A 22816-nucleotide genomic window follows, 5' to 3' on the forward strand; every position below is an offset into this window, starting at 1 on the left:
AAGTATATAATACAACTTAACAGAAAAAAAAGCAGAAAAAGAAGTTGCAATAGATACTACAGCTGTCAGCAAAATAAACAGAGGGAAAAAGCACAGCTCCAGTTCCTCCCATCAAAGGTTTTCCACATTTGAGAGAAAGGAACTGGCTTCTTCTGAAACTGCTTTGAAACAGTGCAAGATAAAATTTTCAGTTATGTCTAAGCAATTTCTGCACTGATGTCATGTGGACTTTAAATGAGACATGGGTGCTCAAGGGCTTAAAGCCCTTTTGAACACTGAATTTTGATAGTACTGAAAATTTCACTGCTGCAATTTGTCAGATCCTCTCTCACAACAATTAAATCAGCACAGTGTATCATTTACTTGTATTTATTCAACCTGCAACAGTCACATGTACTTCAACTTTATCTTGTCCAGAACTGCATCTAGCAGGTGCCTGGGCAAGAAAGTTAAAACCCTTCATTTCTGGATCCTCTGCCTGCATTTTTACTGCTTACATTAAACAAGCAATGAAACAAACAAACAAACCGACTATGCCACTAGAAGTGCTGCTGCCAAACATCCACTATGAAAACAAATTGGGGACTGCTGTGCATTATCCAAGGAAACCTATATTTGACAAAGTCATCCCTTGCTGGCAGGATGCTGCTAGCTAAGAAGAATTCCTTACCTGTTGCCATGAACATGTGATGCACAAAAGGCAAAGCTGTAGTGAAGTAAGGTGGGGTCAATCATAGCTCCATTTTCTGCGCGCTCTAGCAAATCTCTGAGGTAGCAGAGATGTCTGTGACAGCCTCTCACTCCATTACGTGCACAATACTCATCTAGCACAAAGACCTGGCCAGGACTAAACCAGCCCTGTTTAGAAATAAAGAGACTTGATTTTAAATATAAGTTATTAAATACAAAGGCTATCAGATTTGGAGGTGTAGTGGTCAACTGTTCTAATAAAAGGAATACAAACCTAAGGCTATGTTAAGGAAAAAGGAGAGAGGTCACTCAAACAATACAGTCTGAACATCATCACTCAAACACAGCATATACTCAGTGCAACTGTTAACAAAAACATATTATGCTACCATTAAAGGGAAATGTCACTTAAATGCTGAAAAGTTAGGCCAGTTCATGACAGTGCCTAGCAAAAAGAAGAGGAAAAAAAAAAAAAGACACCTTTAAGAGATGACAAAGGTTTGGTTATTTAAACAGTGTGAAACAGTTTTGGGGATGGGATTGTACATTGGGCCAGGAGCAAGAAGACTGATGTGGGGGAAGATACAGTATGGAGGATTACACTGAACAATGACTCTTGCATCTGGCAGGTAGGAATGTCCTGCAGACAGAGAAAGGCAGCTCTGCAGTATCAGAAAGGGATGTTTCCCGTGATCCTTATTTTGTGCCACTGGCGACATGCTCTGACATTGCCCACCTCCTCGGCACTGAAGCAAGGGGAGCTCTGCTCAAGAGCAGGGTTTCTTTACACATCCAGAAACCTCAGACTATTTCTGTCTGTCAGTCCTGAGGGCCTGCTGACATACGGCTTGCAGTGCAGTGCAGTGTCCGGACTCCCAAGGAGGACGCCCTTCCCTGCGAGGGGATGGCTCCAGTGAACATCCTGGGACAGCCGAAGCGGAACGTGCCTCTGCCTTTGGGAACGGCGCTAATGAGAACAAGAATAATCTCGTAGATTGCTTTTCAAAATGCTGCAAAACCGTCAATATTTACATGGAAATTTGGGTGCTAAACAATTGCTAAGACGCAGCTCTGGAATGCATCAAGCTGCAAAATCTTTCATCGTTTAATTGAAAAGTTCCTGCAGCGGGCGGGAGAGTAGTTGAGGCAGAGCACTGCCCCTATAGGCAACTTCTTTGCCACCCCATCTGTTACCCCAAATGCTACATCTTAGAAACAACACTGCTGTGAAAGATTAAAATATATTTTCTACCACTCAGATGACACCAAATCTTTTCTAGATGCCAAAATAGCTGCTTTGAAAAGAGTTGAAGAAATATCAATTAAGAGCTCAAAGACATAGAGAAGGATTTGCTCATCCTTATTGGGCCAACTCCAAAACAGATTGAGAAAAGAATTAAAATAATGAGGGGAAAATGATAGATATAGGGAGTAGCTACAGTGCTGGGATCACTGGAAGTGCACATTTCAAAATGAAGACACAGAACAATGCAGATGGGACAGCCCTCTGGAAGGCTATTTTTTGGGAGGGGTATATTTGCCTTCACCAGTCTTAATGGCATTTTGTCTGCTTTTTGGTTGGTGGCATTATGCTTGATTCTGGAGTTCTTTATGTTGCCTGTTTGTTACATCCTTGGATGATCTCTTCACCTTGTCTCTCTTCACGAAAGTCTTTGGCTATCAGGCACGGTAAAAATATAGAAATGTCGTGATTGCTCTGCAATAGAAAGATGTCTGTGTTTGGTTATGGGGATAGAAGTGCAGCTGAAACTGTTATATTCACCTAATGCATACAAAGGACTCATTTCTCCCTACAGGGTGAAATCTTGGCCCTACTGACACTGACGGGAAGGCTGGCACTGATTTCACTGGAGTCAAGTATTAAGCCCAGAATTTAAAGTGAAGGAAGCAGAGGCTGGATCCAGTGATCCAGAGCAACCCACACTGCTCCCCTGAACTGGATGCTGGTCCTCAGGAGGAGACAAGGGACAGGGGCAAACACTCAGGGTTGCTGCCATGGTGCAAGGAGGGGAAGTGTGAGCAAAAGCTCAGAGGTTCAGTGGTGACCCTCAGACCTCATTAGACCATAGGCAGCAGAATGTGGGTGGAGAGACCCAGAGCCCAACAGAACCAAGCAGTCTTCATTTGCAGGAAGAGGTAGGAAATAAAACACCTGCTGCTGAATGGGGCTCCAAGGGAGCAGTAAATGCTGCTCACCGCAGCCCCAGAAAAACTCCTAAGGTTTGATGAAAGGTGGTGTTCAGACAGATCTCCCAAATCTTCAGGCAGATCCTGGCTCTTGATGAAGATTTGCCTGGCCCAACCAGCTGACACCCAGCCAGCCTGGCAAATGCAGCTGACAGTGATGACACATGGGGTGTCTGTCCCCAGTGCAGAGAGGTATAGCGCAACGTGGCCTCACAGATGTCTCCAATGGAATTAGGAAACCTGGAGGGGACAATGGAGAAAGGGCGCAGAGCACAGGGAGCTCCACTGACTGTTTTCAACAAGCTGAACTGCTCCAATACAGGAAAATGTGTCTAAGGCACCAGCAGGGAGCGCCATGGGAGCTTTGGAGCTGGGAAAAGCAAGGATTGGTCAGGGCTGGTGAAACATGGACCAGCTTTCTAAAGGCAAATGCAAATTTTGAGAAAAACAGAATTTTTGAGGGAAAATTTTCACATTTCATTAGCTAAATTTTGCCTTTTACCACAGGAAGTCCAAGAGAATTTAATCTTGGTGGCCTGTTTCATGGACCTCTTAATCTGACTCCTTCACATATCTTGGTTAGGCTGGGCACTCTGAAGACTTTCCATCAGTACATGCTGTGCCATATAATGGGAATTCCATGAATGCTGACACATCATGGTCAGTACAGCTCCAGCACGGACCCAGCTGTATGAGCTGGATGCTGGCAGTGGGTTGGGAAGTCTTGGGAAGAGCTGAAGGGCAGTCTCAGAAACAGCATACATGTCCAAGTGAAAGGAGTGAAGACCCACGCATGTGTGGGGTCTGTACCATGCTGGAACAGCTGAATGCTCATCCCAATAGTCCAGGAAGAGTCCTGAGCGTGACTCCGCTACCAGTTTGTGGATGACAGGCAGGAGCCCTCAGCAAGCTCTGCAGAAAGCGCTCTTCCCCTTTCCCAGCACTGAGCTCTCTGCCAGTAAACATCACTTCTGCTGTGGTTGAGTCAGCCAGGCTGTTTGTTTTCCTAGGGATGCCTGGCTCAGCCCATGAGTGGGCTCACAATTGCGTTGTTTAACCTGGTTCCACAGAAAGGAAGTGATGCTGAGTTATCCTCTGTGTCTGGGTAAGTCTTCCCTGGCACCTCCAGGTCCACGTTTGAAAACAAGAAGAGGTGTGACGAGGCAAAACTCCGTGGGACCTTGCATGGAACGTCCTGTAGGGAGAATAAGAACTGCCCAGCAGCACACAGAGTGGACAGAGCAGGCTTACCACGGGCTCACAGCTCCTCCAGCCAAGTCAACGCAGTGCTATCACCAACATCCCAATGGCACAGTAAGAACACTGGGAGCTCTTTGCAGTTAAACTCAAATTTTGAGGTCAGTCTGTTTTTTTTTTACACCATAATCAGGACAAAACCACGGTAAAGCAAGTAAAGAAGCATGTGAAATCCAAGTGTAGGTGAACACAGGCCATTATTCTCTTCCTTACAACACTGCAATGGGTGATTTGAAAGAAGATCAAGTTAATTGGTTAATTGGTGATGCTCCGCTCCCAAGAGGCATGACTTGGTGCTGAGGGGAGCTCCACTGCTCCAGCAGCTTCTATCAAAGGCCTAAACATCTCCATAACGAGCAGAAGTGCGGTTGGTGGGTTTCTTGAAGAAAAACAGTGTTAATTGTTTTCAGTGATGGCCTCGCACCTCTCCACAGGTTTAATTCAACAGCCACAGCTCTCTCACCAGGCCCGAGATTGCACAGAGACAAACCAGCAGCAAGCCAACCTCTCAGACATGCATGGATGGGGATGATCTTCCTAGGGTCAGCCATGCGTGGGGAGCAGAAGCTGCATGCCAATGTCACTGCCTGCCAGAGCAAAGACCTCGATGGAACCGGTGAGGAACCTGCTGCAGGTCTGACAATGCTCCCACCAAGCCTACTTGTACCACTTGGGTATCTGCGGGTAAAGTGCAGCCTTCTCCCACCCCATCCTTACCTCAGGGGACGTCCACAACAGTTCCTCCTAGCCCTTCCTCTCCTCAGGGAGGTGACAACTCACTACCACTAATGGCATTTACTGATTCTGAGCCCCTCAGAGGAGATTGGTCCTTGCGTGCGGTGCAAGGTGTGGGGTAGTGAGAGAAGCACTGTGGTGGGGGGGGGACGTGGGGGACAGGATTTGAGACCAACAGCCTCATTGCCAGCTGCTCAGCTGTGCTCCCAGGTTGCTCTTGTAACAGCAAGACACTTGAGAGTCCCAGCTCCAAGACTGCACAGCTGGTAAAGATGAAGGCTCTTGGCACGGGGTGGTCCTTCTGGTGAAGGAGCCCACCATGACACCCCAGAATGGAGGGTTCTGTGCAACTCTAGGAGGGCAGCAGGTCAGGATCTGTCCCATGCCATGTTCAGGACAGGTTCTCCATTTCAGACCCCCCTAGAAAGGATTCATCCTATTGTTTTCTCAAAATGAAGAGCCTTTTCATCCTCCTCACTGAAACTCCTATAAATTAATTGCTCAAGTTGTGTTGTTATCAGTTATTTGTAATTTAAACCCTTACAGTACCCAAGAGCCCCCAAGCACTGCACTCCAGCCAAAGGCTACAAGCTGTCCTGGAGCATCTCCTGCCACTGTCCTACAGTGGGCTGAGAGCTGCAACTGCTGCTCATGGGAGTGCTCAGGATGGGCATGCGACTAAGGGAGCGTGGACAGACTGCAGCATCACTGCAGTTATCCACATAGTACCATCTGTTACCTGCTTGGGATCCCTGCTCATAAAGAGACATAAAGGTGGGCCACAGTTATTCCTAGTGGGACTCCACTGACATGGGAGGTGGTATCAGACTGTCATCTCTCCCCTGTTCTTTCATCCAGAAGACTCTGGAAGGCAGTGCAGGAGGCTGCAAAACACTGCTCTCTACTTCACATCCCCACACTGGAGTTCGTCTTTGCAGGAAGAAACATTTTAAGCATTGCGAACAGAAATGATAAAGACAGTGCGACTGGAGAAGAACAGCAGTCAATTCACTGCAGGCAGCCTCTCAAAAGAAAATACCTCTGGGCCAAATTCAAACCTGGTGTAAACAGAAGTCAATCTTCCAGCAACAGGGGGATTAGCCCCCACTCACACTAGCTTTGACTTTGCTGCTTGATGTTTATATCACTAGAGACCAAAGAATATACTTGCCAGACAAGAATAGGAATCATTAAGTCTGTGGTCCAAAGTGAGGCGCTGAACCATCTCAAAGAGTGAAGCGTGGTCAAAGTTACAGGGATTGGAAGAGATAAATTCATCCATGCCATGCTTTTGAGCTCTATCTGCATCTGTTCATTTATACATATAGAGAAAGACACCATTTAGAGAGATATAAGACATTTTAGTTGACAAATACAACAGAGAAAAATATACAGTATGAAGCATGAAAGCTAAATATCTCCTCTTCCCTTCATTGCCATTAAGTTTTCTCTTTGCAGGCTACATAGTACACTTCACCTCCCATTGTCAACTTGCATCAGTTATAGACTATATTATTGCATTTAGGCAAAAGATTTTAGAATTAACATCTTGTCAACTGCTCATTATAGTGCATTTATTCTGTACTTAAAATCAGAACACAAACCCAAGAATTCACTCTGTATCTTACAATAGGCTATGAGTTAACAGAATTTTGGCTCACATAAGTAAATTAGCTCCTATTTAGATAGCTGTGGTTAATTGTAATAGATTCTGCCATTCTAATGAAGTTACAGCTGTAGCATTTTTCTCTACATTTGCTATGTTTTCTAGGTATCAGACCAGTTACGTTGTTCTTTATCCAAATGCCAATGTTTGTCTTCCCCACGGCAATTTTTTTTCCTAATGGCAACTTTAAATGCTACCTCACTGAAATAAAAAGATGCTCTTTTAAGCATTGCTAAGAAGTTAAATTGATATGTAGTTTGTTGTCACAGAGGCAGTAACCCGACAGGGCGCCGGAGCTGCCAGTCATCCCGACGGAGAGACTGAATTTCCTCTGCCTGGATTACGAGCTGCCATTTTTGGGTGAATTAACAGCCTCAACGTATTCACACTTCTGTGCTTTAGGTGACGTTTACGGGCACTAACTCCTAGGGGCTAATTAATTAATCTCAACATGGTTAACTAAAAATACACCGAATTCAGCAGTCGAAATGAAGCCGCCAAACCGGCCTGGGTGCGGCCAGCCGGGACCCTGCTGGGAGCAGGTTTTGTTCTTCCAGCGGCTGGGGAATTAAAGGACACCTTTCACTCGGTTTTGTCTGTGCTCAGCTTCCTACTATATGGGTTCTTGCCAAATCCTTGACAAAGAAAATAGGATTTAAATCCTTCCCCTGTTTATAGTCTCCTACGGGAACTGGGTGGCCTTGAAACAATGTGGCTGAAAGGACACAAAAATGCAGTTTTCTGCAATAGGAGTATATGTTAACTGTATTTGTTTTAAAACAAAATCCCTCTTTACCAGAAAAAAAACCCACAAAAATCCTTAATTAAAAAAAATTCAAGTAAATCAAAAGAGCTTTAAATGAGAGTGCGAATGTTCTTTTATATATGTTTTACTATTCAATACTTAGCTGTGAAGGATGGCATGTCTTTCTAAATACCTCGCTCATGTCAGTGCTCTCAATGATCATTACTGATCATTGGAAGCAATCTTTACATTTTCTGTATAGTCTGTCATTATCTATATACAAACTATATAAATAACATCACCCACTGGAAAGAAATCAGACAAATTAAAACATGTAACATTTCAATTAGCTGCTAGGAATACTTAATTCAGCTGTAGCTGGCAATTTTCCTCACTAAAACCCTGCTGAATAAACACTGACGTTTTTCCTACAGCTGGTTAATTTTTGAGGGTCTGCTCCCCTGTTTCACTCTATGTGCTGGGCCCTGCTGCCCCCCATGTCACCTCCCTCCCTGGTCCCAAACTCCCCCCTCTGTCTCTGCCAGCAGCTCTGTGCATTCAGCACAGGGACAGAAGAAGCTCCTGATGGTGCCGAGTGAGGTGGCAGCACAAGGGCTGGCTCAGGGGATGGGGACAACTTCCCTGAGGAGTGCATCACCTCCAGGGCACCTGTCCAGCACCCTTGGGTATGGGATGCGAAGCCCACCCAGCCCTGGGGCTTGTGGCATGGGTTGGCTCCTGTCTGTTTTGACAGCTTTCTGCCCTCTCCTCTCTGTCCCTTCCGGCCAAGATGGATTTGATTGCACTCAGTCCCAAAGAGTTCGGCTGTGCTGTTTTCAATTCCATCCCTAGTGCCCGCAAAATGTTTTAACAGCTATTATCAGACTATTTTTAATGGCTTGCTGCTCTGCCCGGCTCCTCGGAGTTGACTGCAAGCTGACAAATTGGCTGGAGGCCTTCATTTGCCAGCTTTGCTCAGAGATTTTATTACTTTTCAATTAGAAGCCCTGATACACTGTCAATCCTCCTGCTCAGCCAACGAGGCTCCGAGAGCCGAGTAAATCAGCTGGAAATTTGAAGAGTCCTCTAGCCCTTTAGCTGGTGAACTTTTTTGAGCATATGTGCTAGAAAGCATGTTTGAAATGAATATTTTTTACTCCTGACTAATAAGCTTTTCCCCACATTACATTCTCTGATCAAGGTGGGCACAGAGCAGACCTTTGGTTGGTGGGAACCGACCGAAGCGCCGCTGGCTTCCACCGAGCTGAGGGTCTGGCTGGGCTTTTTACAATCTCCCTGCCCAAGGCAGGGGCACAGACAGTTCCCTGCCAAGTGTGAGAACAGACACAGTGATTAAATGTCCTTCACAACTGTCCATAATCAGGGACAATTTTACTTTCATTAATCACTTTGAAGCCACACCTTACTGAGCATCCCGTTGGGTGCCTGCTCGAAAGCCCATTTCCCCCAAAGCTCTCCACCTCGGAACAACCACATGAAAAGAGAGACATCAGACATGGCACTGCGTGAGCTCAAGTGACCAGAAAAGCATGATCCACATGACTTATGCTCAGTCAGTGGTTTAAAATGTGGATTTCTGCCATGGGAAGGAGGATGAGCAGCTGCAGCTCTTCCTGCAAAGCCCAGTGCCACAGCTCTTGCATGGCCAAACCATTTTGCATCAGCAGAGATGCAGGGCTGGGTGGGTGCATGTTGCCCACCCAGGGGATACAGCTGGTGTGATGTGAACTAGAGATGCCTGTGAAGAATGGTAATACAAATGTGTATTTCTTTCAAATGGAATATCAACTCTGGGCCAGATGCTGCTCTGGGCCAAAATTCTTAAAAATAACTAGGAGCAGGTTAAAGAGGTCAATCCTACACTAAATTAATCTTTCCTTAATTATTCTAAATAAGCACCCCATGCACCTTACAGTTTCTTTTTGAATTTTGATTTTTCCAATGGACTCACTTTTAAAAATGAAATTCAGGAATCGAATTTTCCCAAAACATTAAACTTCCTAGACAATACACAAAGAAAAAAAGAACAGATCTAAATATATTATTACCCCACTTCAGACACATATCTGCAATTTAAAATAATGCCAACATCTGCATTTGAAATAAGTTTATGTCTAATTTACCTTCTTTCAAAATGGCCTGTACAGTTTGCATGTGATCTTAAACAAAGTACAAAACGAGAATGGCTAATATTCACACCCAAACTGTACAGCCAATTTGTAAGTACTTTAAATTAATTGTTTCAGTCAAATACGGCTGCTTTTTTGACCCTGCTCTGTTATTCTAGCTAAAAAGGAAGGAGAAACCAAAGAAAGAAAGTTATATGATGCTCCAGTAATTTGCAATCCCTTCCCAAGGTGCCGTGCCAAGCTCGCTACTGCTTCTTTGTTCGGGGCTCCAGCCGAAATGCTGCTGCAGGCCCACAAAAGTTATCTTACATATTTAGACAAGCTCCACACAACTGCAGCTGAAAGGTGTTTGATGGTGGTCTCGGGAGGGAGGCTGCCAGAGGAGGGACATGGGCAGCACAGGCTCCACGAACCTTTCTTCTGGAAAACTGCAGACTTTGGCCTTTTGTATCACACTTGGTCTCTACATTACTGCCTTCTTTTAATACTGCCAGGTTTATTTTGTTCGGTTTTATCCAGTTTGCATTTTACGCTGACTTCATTAACTAACCCCCTGTCACACAACCCCTTCCTACAAGTGTTTGAAATCAGTCTTAAAAATCTACCAGTGTCAGGCACACTAAGATTTCAACAACAACAAGAATAATGAAAATCAAAGGACTGTCCCACTGTTTGGTTCTCTGAGGGCTGTATTTCTCTATATCTAACTGTTATTTAAAAAGGAAGAGACAAAATGGTCAAATCTTACTTTTATTTTTTAAAATGTATTTCCCTGCCCTCTGCATTTCTTTTGCTCCAGCAATAATTTTGGCAGATTTTGCTTTGAGAGCTGTGAAGTTAATAGTGGGGGACAAGCTCCATAAAAGAATTCTTGTTATAAAAGGCTTTAGGTAGCCATTTTATTGTAAGAATTTCTTACTCCAGATTTATTTCTTTTCAATAATGAGTGACTTTGTTTTAGTATCAAAGGCAACTGAACATCCAGTAAATTTTAAAACGCTTTTGCTTATAAAAATAACCAATAAAATTCCAACAAACAAACAAAAAAATCAAACAACTGTAAATTAAAAGGTGACTTTGTATCTTACTCATCTGGAAAATGTGTGCTTGTCATATCTGCTTGACATTACAAGAATGAAGATGTGGTTTGGACAGTAACAAACAATGACACTAGTCAACCTCATCAGGAGACATGAAATAAAGGAATGACAATGATTGATGGCAGCTATTCATTTACAGATATTTCTAGAAAACTCCTCACTGGTCTGGCTGGGCAAAGCAGGAGAAGTTTTCCAGGCTGTGCGGTGCCGGAATGCACCGCGGTGGTGGGTGACTGTGTGCCCACCGTGATCCACTGCCCACTCCCAGGGGCAGCGGGGTCCCCTCGTGTTCTCACCACTATATGAGAGCTCACGGACACACTTGGACTGTGACTCGCTACAGAAACACCCAGGGAAGTGCCTGAGAGCCTCATTTTGTCCGGCTGTGTGGAGCAAGAGGCTTCACCAGCAAACACCAGTGTTCTGGGGGGGAGAAACTAAACCCCTGCACCAGGAAATTGCCAGGTGGATTGTGAGTGAGCTGCTGGCAGTGCTGGCTGGTGACTTAGCAAGTCCCCTCCTCACCACGCACTGCGACATTGCCACTTCTGAGAAGTGATATGTGTGTGTGTGTGTGTGCACAGGGCTCTGCAAACCTCCTCCCCAAACCTCCTCCCTGCGCGGAGCTGCGGCCGCTGCAGCAGCCTCAACTCGCCTCTCAGCTGCAGAGCAAAGAGCTCTTTTCTTTTCCCTTTCATATTATTCCATGTGAGAAGATAGTTTTAAATTTAATTGCCTGTTTATTTCTGTGGTTTATGGCTCTTTCCCCTGCTGTAAACAAATTCTTTTCTGCTTGAGTTACAATTTTAATAAATTATTATGAATGTTCCTGTAAATCACCAGACACACCAGGCACTGAACTGCAATCTAAGTTATCTAATGCTTGGTCATTAAATGAATAAGAATTTGTAGTATGAACTTACATAATTCCTTGTGTGGCAAGTCAAAAACACAGTTTTAGAACAACTATTTAGAGTACAAAACATTGTTTCACAGCATTTTTATAACTATTTAAAAATATTTTGAATTGGATGACTGCAGAAACCCGTGAATTTGTATTTCATAAGTTAGAGTCCCAGGCTTCTTAAAGCACATAGAAGTGATTTACAGGCTAGTTTTAAATTCATGCAAATTACGTGAGAACTGAATTAACATTTTAATTCTGCATTCCTGCAATGAAGCATCTGCAAGTTGACAATACAGAAGACACAGCAGCGTTCTCATGATATCTCTAACTATCTAAAAAAAAAATAAAGCAATTAAAGCACAAAACTAATAATCTAATAGGATAGCAATGCATAGTAGTGCAAATACATGTAATGTTGCCAAAATCAAGTTCATTCATTCATTCACTCTTTCTTTCTTTCTTTCAAAGTGGCAAAAATCTGTATTTCATTCAAATTAAACTTTTGTGCATTTTTTTGAGGTAAAGTCTGATAAGAATCCTCTTTGGAAATCCAAACATTTAGAAAACAAAATAAAGAAAGAAAAAAGAAAGTGTCTGCTGAGAAGGAATTCTGCCTGCTATACCCAGGGGGATATTTGTACACACACGCACATACTCACACATAGGAAAAAAAGAAGAAAGAAGAAACAAAAGGAGCAAGAAGGAAAAAAGGAGTCTTGTTTGATGGCCAGGAGGGATGACACCGCCTGTTCCTTCTCATAATTGCATTCAGATACTCCGGATACATATTTGCCAGCTCTCATGACCCACTGATGCTATTCCCTCCTAAGGAAAGCAGGCACTCACCAGATATTAGAGAAGCTTTTAACACCAATAAAGGATTTGTACTGGGTGTACTTAGGACTGAACAAAGACTGAGGAGAAGCTGTCTTACAGCACAAGTTTGGGCTTTTATATTTTTCAGAGTAGGTATTCCAGTGGGAAAAGGTAAAATAGCAATCCCCCCGGCTTGTGCTTTGACAAGCATGGCTTTGATTGGTGACTGAGACCCATGCTAAAAGATTAATTTATGATAATTTGGGGGAACAGCAGCACCCCTCCATGACAAATGCATTTAGGTCTGAGTGGACCAGCATCTCCAAATCTGGGGTGACCCAGAGAGCTGCCACTTGCTGCTGAAATCATCCCCTAATGAGTTTATGGGAGAGGGAACTATCAAACCTCGATGACTCAGGCTTGTTTTCACAGGGCATGCATGGAGGGGTTTTTGGGGGTCTCCTCTGGAGTCCTGCACCTTGTCTAGGTCTCTTGGGGTCTCCTGCCCTACCTTGCTACACCCTGAGGTGTCCATGGTTAGCCCCGCACTCTGGTGCGCTGCACCAAGCTAATCATCGGCACGGAGAGAAAGGATATTGTCAGAGTGCAAAATGATCTGTTTTCAGGCAGGAAGCAGTCAACTAGATGTAAATTCCATGAAACAAAAGAAGGTATTATTTACAGTTTTATTGTGATGTTAATTAATATTTACATCTTGGAATGAAAAATAGAAATGTTAATGATTGGCTTTACTAAGAGGATCACTTGATGCCAATGTGAAAGCCAGGGAGAGAAGGCAATTATGCAAACATCACATGCATCCCAATTTCAGTATGGAAACTTACATTTCAAACCTCAATTCAGGAAAATAACATGGAAAGTTTGTACTACAAAATCTAAACATGAGAAAGATTTAAGAGAAAAAAAAAAAAGCACATTGCATACGTCAGATAATCTAGCCTGATTATCTGAGCTGTGCTAGCTACAGGGAAGCACTTACCCTTGAGTCCAGCTAGAAGTTAGCAGGGTAAGAAGGAACAAACCAGAATAACATAAAGACTAGCAACAAGGCTCAGGAAAGCAGACAGGAGCCCTAACCTAGCAGCTAAATATTTGGGTTCAAGCAAAGAATGAAAAAGAAACTTAAAGAAAATCAAACCAACCAAAAAGAAAACCACTTATAGCTGAAAATTTCTTAAGCAGCTCAATAAACCTCGCTACTTATTATGGGGGAACAAATCATCACAAATTCTCAAAACAACCAACTCTTTGTATATGGTGTGATTAACAGTTATTAAATATAAACAGACATTAAAAAATTAAATATAACCACAAGTGATACATAAAACAAGTACGGACCAATCTTTCATGTTAAAAAGAAAAGGGTTTCGGAAAAAAAAGAACGTTGAGCATGTTTGGGAATTTTGTTTGATGCATCACTAACACAGAACAAACAAAGATTGGCGCTTTCAGACAAGTGACCACTTTTATGAAGCTTAAATATTGCCAAAAGGTGTAATATGTATTGGCAGCATTATTGACTATAATACTGTGCATGGTTTCAACAGTAAACAAGAACAGTTTGGGTTTTTTTCTTTTATAATGCGAACACTGGAGAAAAGCACAGCTTTGCGTGAATGGAGTTTTTCTTTGAAATTGTAGCAAAACAAAAAAAAGCAAAACTTTTCACTCTAACAGGTATTGTTCACCCACATAAAAGGAATTGTAGAGTCATACAAAAATTAATGAATAGCAGGATCTATTTTTTTTTCAGTACTTAAATAGCAAATAAAATAAACTCCACCCTGGTTCGGAGCTGTCTGATTGCTTCCAACTCAAGTGCTGCCATCAAACTGTGGATGAGAATTTGAGTGCTGCTCTATCTTTGTATCTACTAAGTCAAAAGAGGGGGGAACCAAGTGAATTCACTATTTCTCCCAAGTTTCCCAAAGAGCAAGATATGTCCTTCCCAAGTTTCTGTGTGACAGACAGCTCCATGCCAGGCGTGGAGGGCTGGATTTTCTCTGCGTGTGCATGCATGCGCATGAGCCGTCTTGGACTGCTACAACATGAAAGCTGTAACAACAGTTACTCGTCAAATGGCTTAACATTTACTTCTTTGCACATCCTCATTCACCATAGCCTCTAATAAGCACAAAAAAAAATGACAGGTATAAAGATAAATGTACAAGAATAAAATGTTTCGCAAAAGTCCTTACCTTTCTGCAGGCAAAAAAAAAAATAAAAGAAAAAGAAAAACAAACCCCAAACCAAAACACCCAAGCCAAAAAAACCCAATAACAAACCAAGACCCTTTTAAAAATGCAATACTTGATATGTTTGAATTTCAAGACTGAAGGAGCTGAGATATGTATTTGTGCATTTAAGAGTCCCGACAAGCCATCATAGCATGCATGGCTCACTCCTGCTTCGGATTATTTAACTGCTGTACCCAATGACTTTTGCAATGAGCATTGCCACGTACAGACATTGAAATATGAAAAATGAGCAGCCTTTGCTGTTGAGATGAAGGTGTACTATGGCATGTTGCCCTACTCCTCTTGTAGGATGTGCACAAAAACCTGTCAGAGGAATCTAGGTTCAAAGGAGGAGGAGGAGGAGGAAGGAAGACCAAGGTCAAAACACACTAGCCCAGAGGATGCTGAGGTAGCAAGTCATCATCAAACTGAGGGACTGATGAGCAGACCAGTTTCTCTCTTCCAGGCTTTGGCACAACACAACCAAGAGGGTTTCCAAGTGCTTGCAGCAAAAAGGGGAGCCTGAAGTCGCCCAGCTTCTGGAAAAATACATTGTGGGTGGAAAGAGGGTGGTGGTGTTATAAAAAGCAAAATGATCCAGATTTGGAGCTGGCATTAGCATGAGAACAAGTGAGAGAAACTGAGGTCAGATCCTGACCCCCTAGGATGCCCTGGAGGAACCAGGGAGTGAAATCTTGGCTGTTTTCACCAGAAGCAAGGATGAGGGATCCCTGCCTCCCGGCAGGCGAGTGAGATGGAAAAACAAGGTCAAACCTGTGGCATTTCTCTAGCTCTGAGCACAGTCAGGCTGATAGTCTGCAGGACTATGAGCAGCACAAGGCTCTGATGGATGTGCTGGGCTGTGGGCTGTGGGCTGCAGAGAGGACTCCTGGGCTCAGCTGCTGACCTCCCTGTTTCCTGTCAAGGGCTAGGACAAGCAAGATGCCCCTTCTCCACCCCAGGTACTCTTAAGCAGAGGGGTTCAGCTCTCCCATGCACACAGCGCTTGGCTGTGCACGGAGACATCACACTCAAATGTCCACAGCCCTGGGCATTCCCTTTTCCTCCTCAAATTCCTGGCAGATTTTGCTACAGCTACTACGACGTGTTTGGGAACACAAGCCTTACCTTTGCCCACCAACATATTGGTGCGACAAAGTGAAAACTCTGTAAACATCAGGAATCTACCCAGCAGAAAAAATTCTCCAGGCCTGATGTCTGTAGGGAATGAGAAACGACTGAAGGGAAAGGTGCTTCCCTAGTTTGATGTTCTCTGTTCTCATCTTACTCCACAGGAATCATGCTGGGATAAGCAGGAGTGTATCCTCTGTGCACCAACCCCACAGCTACGAGCATCCTTCAGCATCACTTGTTAGGAAAGGGAGCCACAAGCAGCATCCCTCTGCTGCTCTCCTTTGCTAGGCTTTGAAGGCTTTCAGCATGTAAAAAAGCAGTAGTAGAAGGACCCATGCCTGCTATTTCCAAGAATTCTTTGATTAAACACTCTGGGCAGAGGGACATAAAATCTCTGGGATGCAGTCTCAGGTCAGCACAACTCAACCAGGCTAGAGGCTAATTACAGCCAGTAAATGTCCCACTTACAAGAGGCCAATTCCTACCTCCCATTCTGGCTTTCTGAGAGGCGCCCCTCCTTCCCAACCCCAGTTCTTTACACCTTGCACTCCCAAAGTCAGTGACCTGATTGGGATGAGGAGGATGAGGGCCACTGAAATTGAAACACTCACTGCAGGTTTACCGCGCTGCATCACACTACATCTCACTCACAGCAGCAGCAACGCAAGACAGAAGGGAGGCCAAAATATGCAGGCATGTGGAGAGTACAAAAAATTAAAAAGCATCAAGCAGAGGTTTTCTGCTGTAACATTGGTTGTATAGCTGTATGTCTTGCACTATTGTTTTCTATAAACACCAACATGAAAAAGTCAAACAAATACAAAAGACAAATATAAATGCTATTGACAAGCAAAGGGCAGATTTTCTGAGTTCCTCATAACAATATACTCTATAACTGCTTTAGAAAGACTATTTTAAAATGTTAAAATCTGCTTTAATTAGGAGAATTCTTTAAGATTTACCACTTTTCCTTACTTATATTTAATGACATAATTCTTAATTTTTGCTGAAGCTAACAAGAACTGCTGTATGTTACATAACAAAGGGGCTGCAGACGTGTGATTGAGACCTTCAAGAAAAATGAGTGAGGAGGCATTTGTGTGGTTTATAATCAAATTACATTTGCAAGACAAAAGAAATTGCTCTAAATTTTAAATGAAGCAAACTGGGTATAACTGCACAGGACATGCAGCATAGCTACGACTTAAAAGATGATTGCTCTAAATTCACATCTAACTGGCCTGCAAAGCAACCTGTTAAAAATACCATATGTTTTCCTACAGTTGAATATTCAACAGGAGACCTCTTTTTGTGTGTGCATTTCATACTTGCAAGATTTGCACCTGTAGTTCTGGGCACGTGACGCATTTGATAGACAGCTAATGGCACTAATGAATCACTCTGATCTGGGTGTGCAGTTTATTGTGTGGGGGTAAGACGCGTGTCTGTGAAAAGCAAGCTGGGTCTCAGGCTCTCAGATCCCAGTCTCTCTCCTCCATCAAGTATTGCACTTTAAAATACCCATTGACAAGTTCCCCAAGGAATATTGTTTCTTGGGTTTGGTTGTGCTAAACACACAGGTTAACTGCTTCTGGATCTACTGATGTAAAAAGCAGCTTAATGATAATGAAAAAACATTTCATTTTGAAATCAGAAACATGTGCGCGAATATTGATCAGTGCAGAAAATCTTTCCATCAAAGACTTCTGCTTTCTAGGAGAACTTATTTACTTACAAAATTGAGAGATTGGGGCATCTATCTGGGGTACATTTCCTCCTTTAGCATTTAGCTTTTGCACTTGGGTAGGCGGTACAGGTTTGTGAGACTGGCCGGTGGCTCGGTACATGGCTTGGACCCACAGGATACGGTCCTGTTCATCGTCACTTGCAAAAATCACTGTGTCTCCTTCCTTCACAGCGTTGAAGAACGTTCTGCCGCCATCCAAACCTGGCAGGAAAGGAAGTGACAATGCAGTTTCACAGACTTTGAGGCCAGCTACGGGATCTCCCCAGCTGCCCACCCCACCACTGCTTGGGTGTCACCCCAGCCAGCTCCATGCTGCTCCCAGCTCAGTTCCCTCCCCTGCATCAAACTCACCTGAAAGACAGCCCACCATCCTGCACTCCGATTACTAAAACATGTCCTGACACTCTTGGATTAATTGCTTCTCTCACCTACAGCCCCATCTGTGCAGGTCCCATGTGAGCTGCAGCACTGGAGCCCAATTAAAAATGGGTTTTGAAGGGATGTGGTGGGAGGTTCCCCATTAGACCGAATGCATCAGTGCTTACAGTGCACAAAAGGTGCTTGGATGATGCCCTTATTTCTGCCTTTTCCCTGATTTGGCACACATCTTCCCATCTCCATAACATGACCGTTAACCTGGAATAAAGGTCTTGACAACCAACCTACCGTGCCTTTCTTCGTCTCCTCTGGGGATACCCTTATCCAGGGCATGGGGAGGATCACCACACTCAGTGTGTTGCCCCGCTGAAATAAAAGTCTACTTGGACCCTCTTCCACTTGGAGAAGGGTCTCACCATTCAACAGGTACCTCCAAGTACCAGCCCTTTTTGTCCCTGCCCCTTCCACATGCTGATATCCATCAGAGAATGGGGCAAGCAAAACTGCTGGCTTGGTCCCATATATATTTTCTACAATAAAGACAGGCACAGCTGTTAATCTTTAATTTAGGGAATAAAAACTGAAGGCACAGGTTAGAATCACTACTCAGTTTGAGCATTCAGTTCACAATCAAATTTCATTGGGATTTACACGTTTAATTCACTTAGGCTCCCCAGAAGAGACGAGTCTTTCTCTCCTCTGGTGCAACTCCTAGCACAGTTCCTTGGATCTATTTATAGTAAAGTCATGCATAGCTAATGATCAGTATAAACACAAACATATTTAGAATAATGCTGATCACAGTTCAGCTGCAGGCAGGGAGAGAGAGAGAGAGAGAGAGAAGACTCCTGTTGGGGAGCTGCACGTGTGGTGAGCCAAGCACCCGCGGGCGCGGAGGGACCTGTCAGCCCCATACCTGGCTGTGGGTCCGTGTAGTCCACAGTGTATCCGTCGAGCTGCAGCAGCTCTTGAGGTTCAGCTTTTTTCTCCCGGTAGCTGCACATAGCAAATGTATATTGGCTAACCTGAAGGAAATCACAAAGCTAAGATGGCACCGTGTGGTCAGCACAAGGCAATCCAAAGCGCTTACAAACGCTGCGCGTTGACAGTACGTTTGCAGGAGCTGGGGGTGGTGGGGTAATTTTGATGGTCATTGCCCATATCAGACAGACTAAACTTTTTACCAGGCTTCTGCAAATACCTCTCTTTACACACCCTGCTGCGGCAGGCATCTAATTCTCCACATCAGTACATACAGCGGTTTAATTTCCTCCAAAAGAGGAAGCTCCACGGTTTATAACCCTCTATCATTCATCCCCAGACAAGTGCAAGAGTGACACCCTGTCACAAACAATGTGAGCTAAATTGCTAGGTGCCAGTCATATTAAAGCAATCTTAAGATCCCACTGATCTCGGCAGTTGTTGTCATCAGTGCTGTAAATGGCAGCTCTCACTCCTCTGAGGTACCATCTGCATGACACGATACATTCAATGTCAGGCTCTTGACGGAAGCCGACTCAGCTGCGGGGGCTCTGCCAGGCTCCCGAATCGCCTTTAGGAGCCCATCAGGCCGCATCAAGACCCCGCGTGTACTCGGCGTGCTGCGATCTGGATGGTCGGCGAGAGGCTCGTCCAGGGAGGAGGAGAGGAGAGGATTCTCCGTGCCCCAGGCTAGGAACTCACGGGGAAATTTACTGTCAAATGATTTCAAATGACTTTGTTAAGGTTGTGTCACATCCTGGATGCCTGACGTAATTTTATTCGTCTGGACATTTTCTTGACCTCTGGAGGAAACTTTTAAACTCTAGTGGGTGGCAAAGAGTCGTGCTCGTCATTTTTTGGAAGTTGGGAGACATCCTGAAAGGTGGGAGCATGGCTGGGCTGAGGGTTTTGCCCTCTAACTCCAGCCAAATCTCTCGGCTACAAAGACACATGCAGCCCTTATTTTGGTGACATCTATCACTAATAAAATGTAATTTATCTAAGTCGGGAGACCCATCTACTGGCACAGAGTCTCCCAGCCGCCGCTCGGTTTATTGCTGCCCTCTATGGGTTTCTGCTCACTGCCAGCCTGCTCCAGCAGCCCTGCCTGCACCGTGCCTTCCTCCAGGAACAGCTCCAAGAGCCACCTAAGAATAAACCCTATCATTAACACATTTGTGGGAGTAAGACTAAAAGTGATGCTTTAAGCATCTTGCATCCTCCTTAAAACTACCAGCACTGACGAAAGATTGACAAGTAACAGACCAATAGCAGGAGCACACCAGTGCATATTCCATGCTCTGAACTTTGCATGCCTACCATCGTACCGGCAACACAAAAATTAAAAAGATTAACAAGAAGAAATCTAAAAATAACCCAGTGCCCCACAGCACAACATTCAGACTCCTGCAGTGTTCATTCAGTTGTACTTGCAGTATACTGCTGCCATCTCCTGGAGAAACTTTGGAATGTACTTGATTAATGAGAAACTCCTGGAGATCTCATCTGAGAGGTAAGGATTTGATTTCCCTGCGTTAGACAGCCAGAACTTCAGAGACTGCATGATAAATTCAATTCCTGAAATAAGTGCTAATTACGCTGATGTTGATTGAAAACATTAATACTACTAATGTTTTTTTTTGCTTCTCCTCTATGCTCTACAGCAACAGGTAAAATTCATTCAGTAGTTCAGCTGCTGCTTCTCTGACCCTGAACACAAGGTCTGAACTTCAGGCTCTTCTTCATATAAAAGTAATTCCGTTCCTATTTGGACCCAGAAAATACTCTTCATCCCTACCAAATAGCCAACCATACCAACACAGCAGTAATGCTCAGAGCTTGTACTTCTCATGTTAAAGGTCATAAAAGGCAGATGTAGACTGTAGGCTCTGGTGGAGCCATCCTGGGACAGAGGTCTCTCCTGTTAGCATGCACATGATTTCCTTTAAAGAAGATGCCCTACACTGTTAGTAGAAGAGACCTCTAAGACAAACCTTCAAGTTGGTCTATAACGTGTGGTAAGCCAGGGCTCACCTGGGTTCACCTCATATTTCTTTCTCTACTCACATAGCTCAAGGGCAAAGCCCAAGCTCAGGAATGCTGCAGAGCCTGCTGGCACCAGCAGGCTAGGATCAGGCTGGAAGGAGGACACGGCTATTGATGGCCTCTGGAAGAGGTGCCAACTGTGCCAAGCAGCGTGCCTGCATCTCAACAACTCAAGATACTGACTTCAAGGACTGGCTAACCAGCCTGTGTGCCCTATCCTGCTGCCCAAAGCATTTACTGCTTGGGGTCAGAGAGAAGCTGGTGCCATGGCTACTGGTGCAACGTGGCTCCTTCCATTTACAAACAGTGGTAAAGCAAAACCCAAGAAAATGAGATTCTAGAAGACTCGGTATGTCATGGTTATGCTTCACTGCTGAACAGCACTGTAGGGTCAAGTGGAGATTGCAGTTGCCTTTCATCAGTCCTCTAAAATGTTGTGCTTTACAGAGCCTCCTTTATGTAGAAGCTCAGAAGTGGCCAGACAAGTGAAACAGTTAATAGCACAAATTAATCTTACAGCCTGCTGAGTTCACACTGAACCATAGCTGAGTATGAGAGCGAGCGAGCAGATGGGACGGGCAAGATGAATGGTTTGAGTAATTGGAAAAAACACAGATACAGAGAGGAAACTGAAGGAAGACAGAGGAAAAATCTCTGCCCAGTGAGGGACAAACTCTCAAAGCAGCTGGGATTTCATCCAGGGACTTGATGAGGGCCAGAAAAGGAGCATCTAAGGAAGCTGAACTGAGAGAAACTAAAAGAAGGGAACTAATCCAAGGCAGTCCTGGCTGGTTCATTACAAAAGAGGGAAAATGCTTTGAGAAATAATTTGAGACAAAAGAACATAAGGAAAAGGAAGTGGGGGAAAAGAGAAAAAGACAAAGAAATTCAGGAAAGGGGAAGAAGACAGCGGGAGACAAATGCCAAAGTTCAGTATTCCCAGGCTGCTAAATTAAATCTGACTTTCTTGGCACTTGACCATATTCTGTCACCAGCTATATAATCCAACTGATTAATAAATACAGTAGATATGAATTAACCAGTCCTGACTTCGTCCTTGTTTCTCCAGCAGAGACTCCTGCTCTAGCGAGCACTGCTTTCCCCAGGATCCTGCTCAAACCTGTTAATTGTCATGCCTCACACTCTGAGCTCAGTCATTCGCCTCCCCCTTTCTCACTGTTGACACAACGCCGCCCTATTTGGGTTAAATTCTTAAATGGACCTTTCCTAGATTAACAGCATGCATTTTGTCCCAAGGGAGAGAAACCGTGCGAAGATACTGCCAGCTGTAATACAGCTTTACACTTTGATGGCAGACTCTTGTCCTCTGGTTGCAGCTGTATGTTGCCTCCCGAGCCCTTTCCTGACACAAATGAGCAGAGGAAATGATCCAGCTTAAAGAAAAAAAAAGTGAAAACAACATAGATTTCACATCTCAGCACATCCATTCAGCTCTAAAAAATTGCACATAGCAGTTGTCTCAACTTCTTTCTTCAAGCAGGAGGTGTGTGTGCTCTCCCGGGGTAGGGCTGCGTGGTGGGAAGGTGTCCCACGTGAGCATGGATGGGATGTGCAGGACCTATCACAGGCAGATGTAACAGGCTGTGGCATCTGTTTAACCAGCAGTTTCCAGACATTTTGTATGTATCATCACACTCAAGATTTCTCAAGAATCACCACCTATGCCTAGTTTTCAGCAAGGGTCTAACAGAAAACATGATTTAATATGATTATGGGGACCAGCCAATGGGTCATTTAGCTTGGCTTGAGGACCACAGTCTAGGACTGCTGGTGTGCAACACTGCAATTCTGCTGAATTATTTTCAAATTCTGGTGGTTATTCAGAGTTACCGAACACTTACTTCATTTCAATTTATCCCGAGTCAGCTGAGTTTTGCTAAAAGCACAAACTGTCACTGTTAGTCTAAATTCTACTGAGTTTAGGGAGTCTGTCACTAGAACAATAGATCCAGGCGTAGACACTGCAACTGGTTTTAA

The 22816-nt window shown here is 44.1% G+C and overlaps 1 protein-coding gene across 2 annotated transcripts in view; it reads right to left on the minus strand.

Annotated features, from left to right (window-relative positions):
• Positions 1-22816, minus strand: part of CADPS (calcium dependent secretion activator) — a 211882-nt gene that overhangs the window by 80533 nt on the left and 108533 nt on the right. Inside the window, exons 10-14 of one of the 2 annotated variants that reach the window (XM_017826840.1) lie at positions 18708-18816; positions 17402-17614; positions 13275-13286; positions 6062-6198; positions 671-858 (exon numbers count right to left, since the gene is read on the minus strand). In XM_017826840.1, the coding sequence (XP_017682329.1) occupies positions 671-858; positions 6062-6198; positions 13275-13286; positions 17402-17614; positions 18708-18816 (659 nt within the window). The remainder of the gene's footprint in view (positions 1-670; positions 859-6061; positions 6199-13274; positions 13287-17401; positions 17615-18707; positions 18817-22816) is intronic. The other variant, XM_017826841.1, reaches the window with a different exon arrangement.

Source organism: Lepidothrix coronata, unplaced genomic scaffold, assembly GCF_001604755.1.
Source record: "Lepidothrix coronata isolate B3197 unplaced genomic scaffold, Lepidothrix_coronata-1.0 Scaffold131, whole genome shotgun sequence".
Classification (NCBI taxonomy): Eukaryota; Metazoa; Chordata; class Aves; order Passeriformes; family Pipridae; genus Lepidothrix; species Lepidothrix coronata.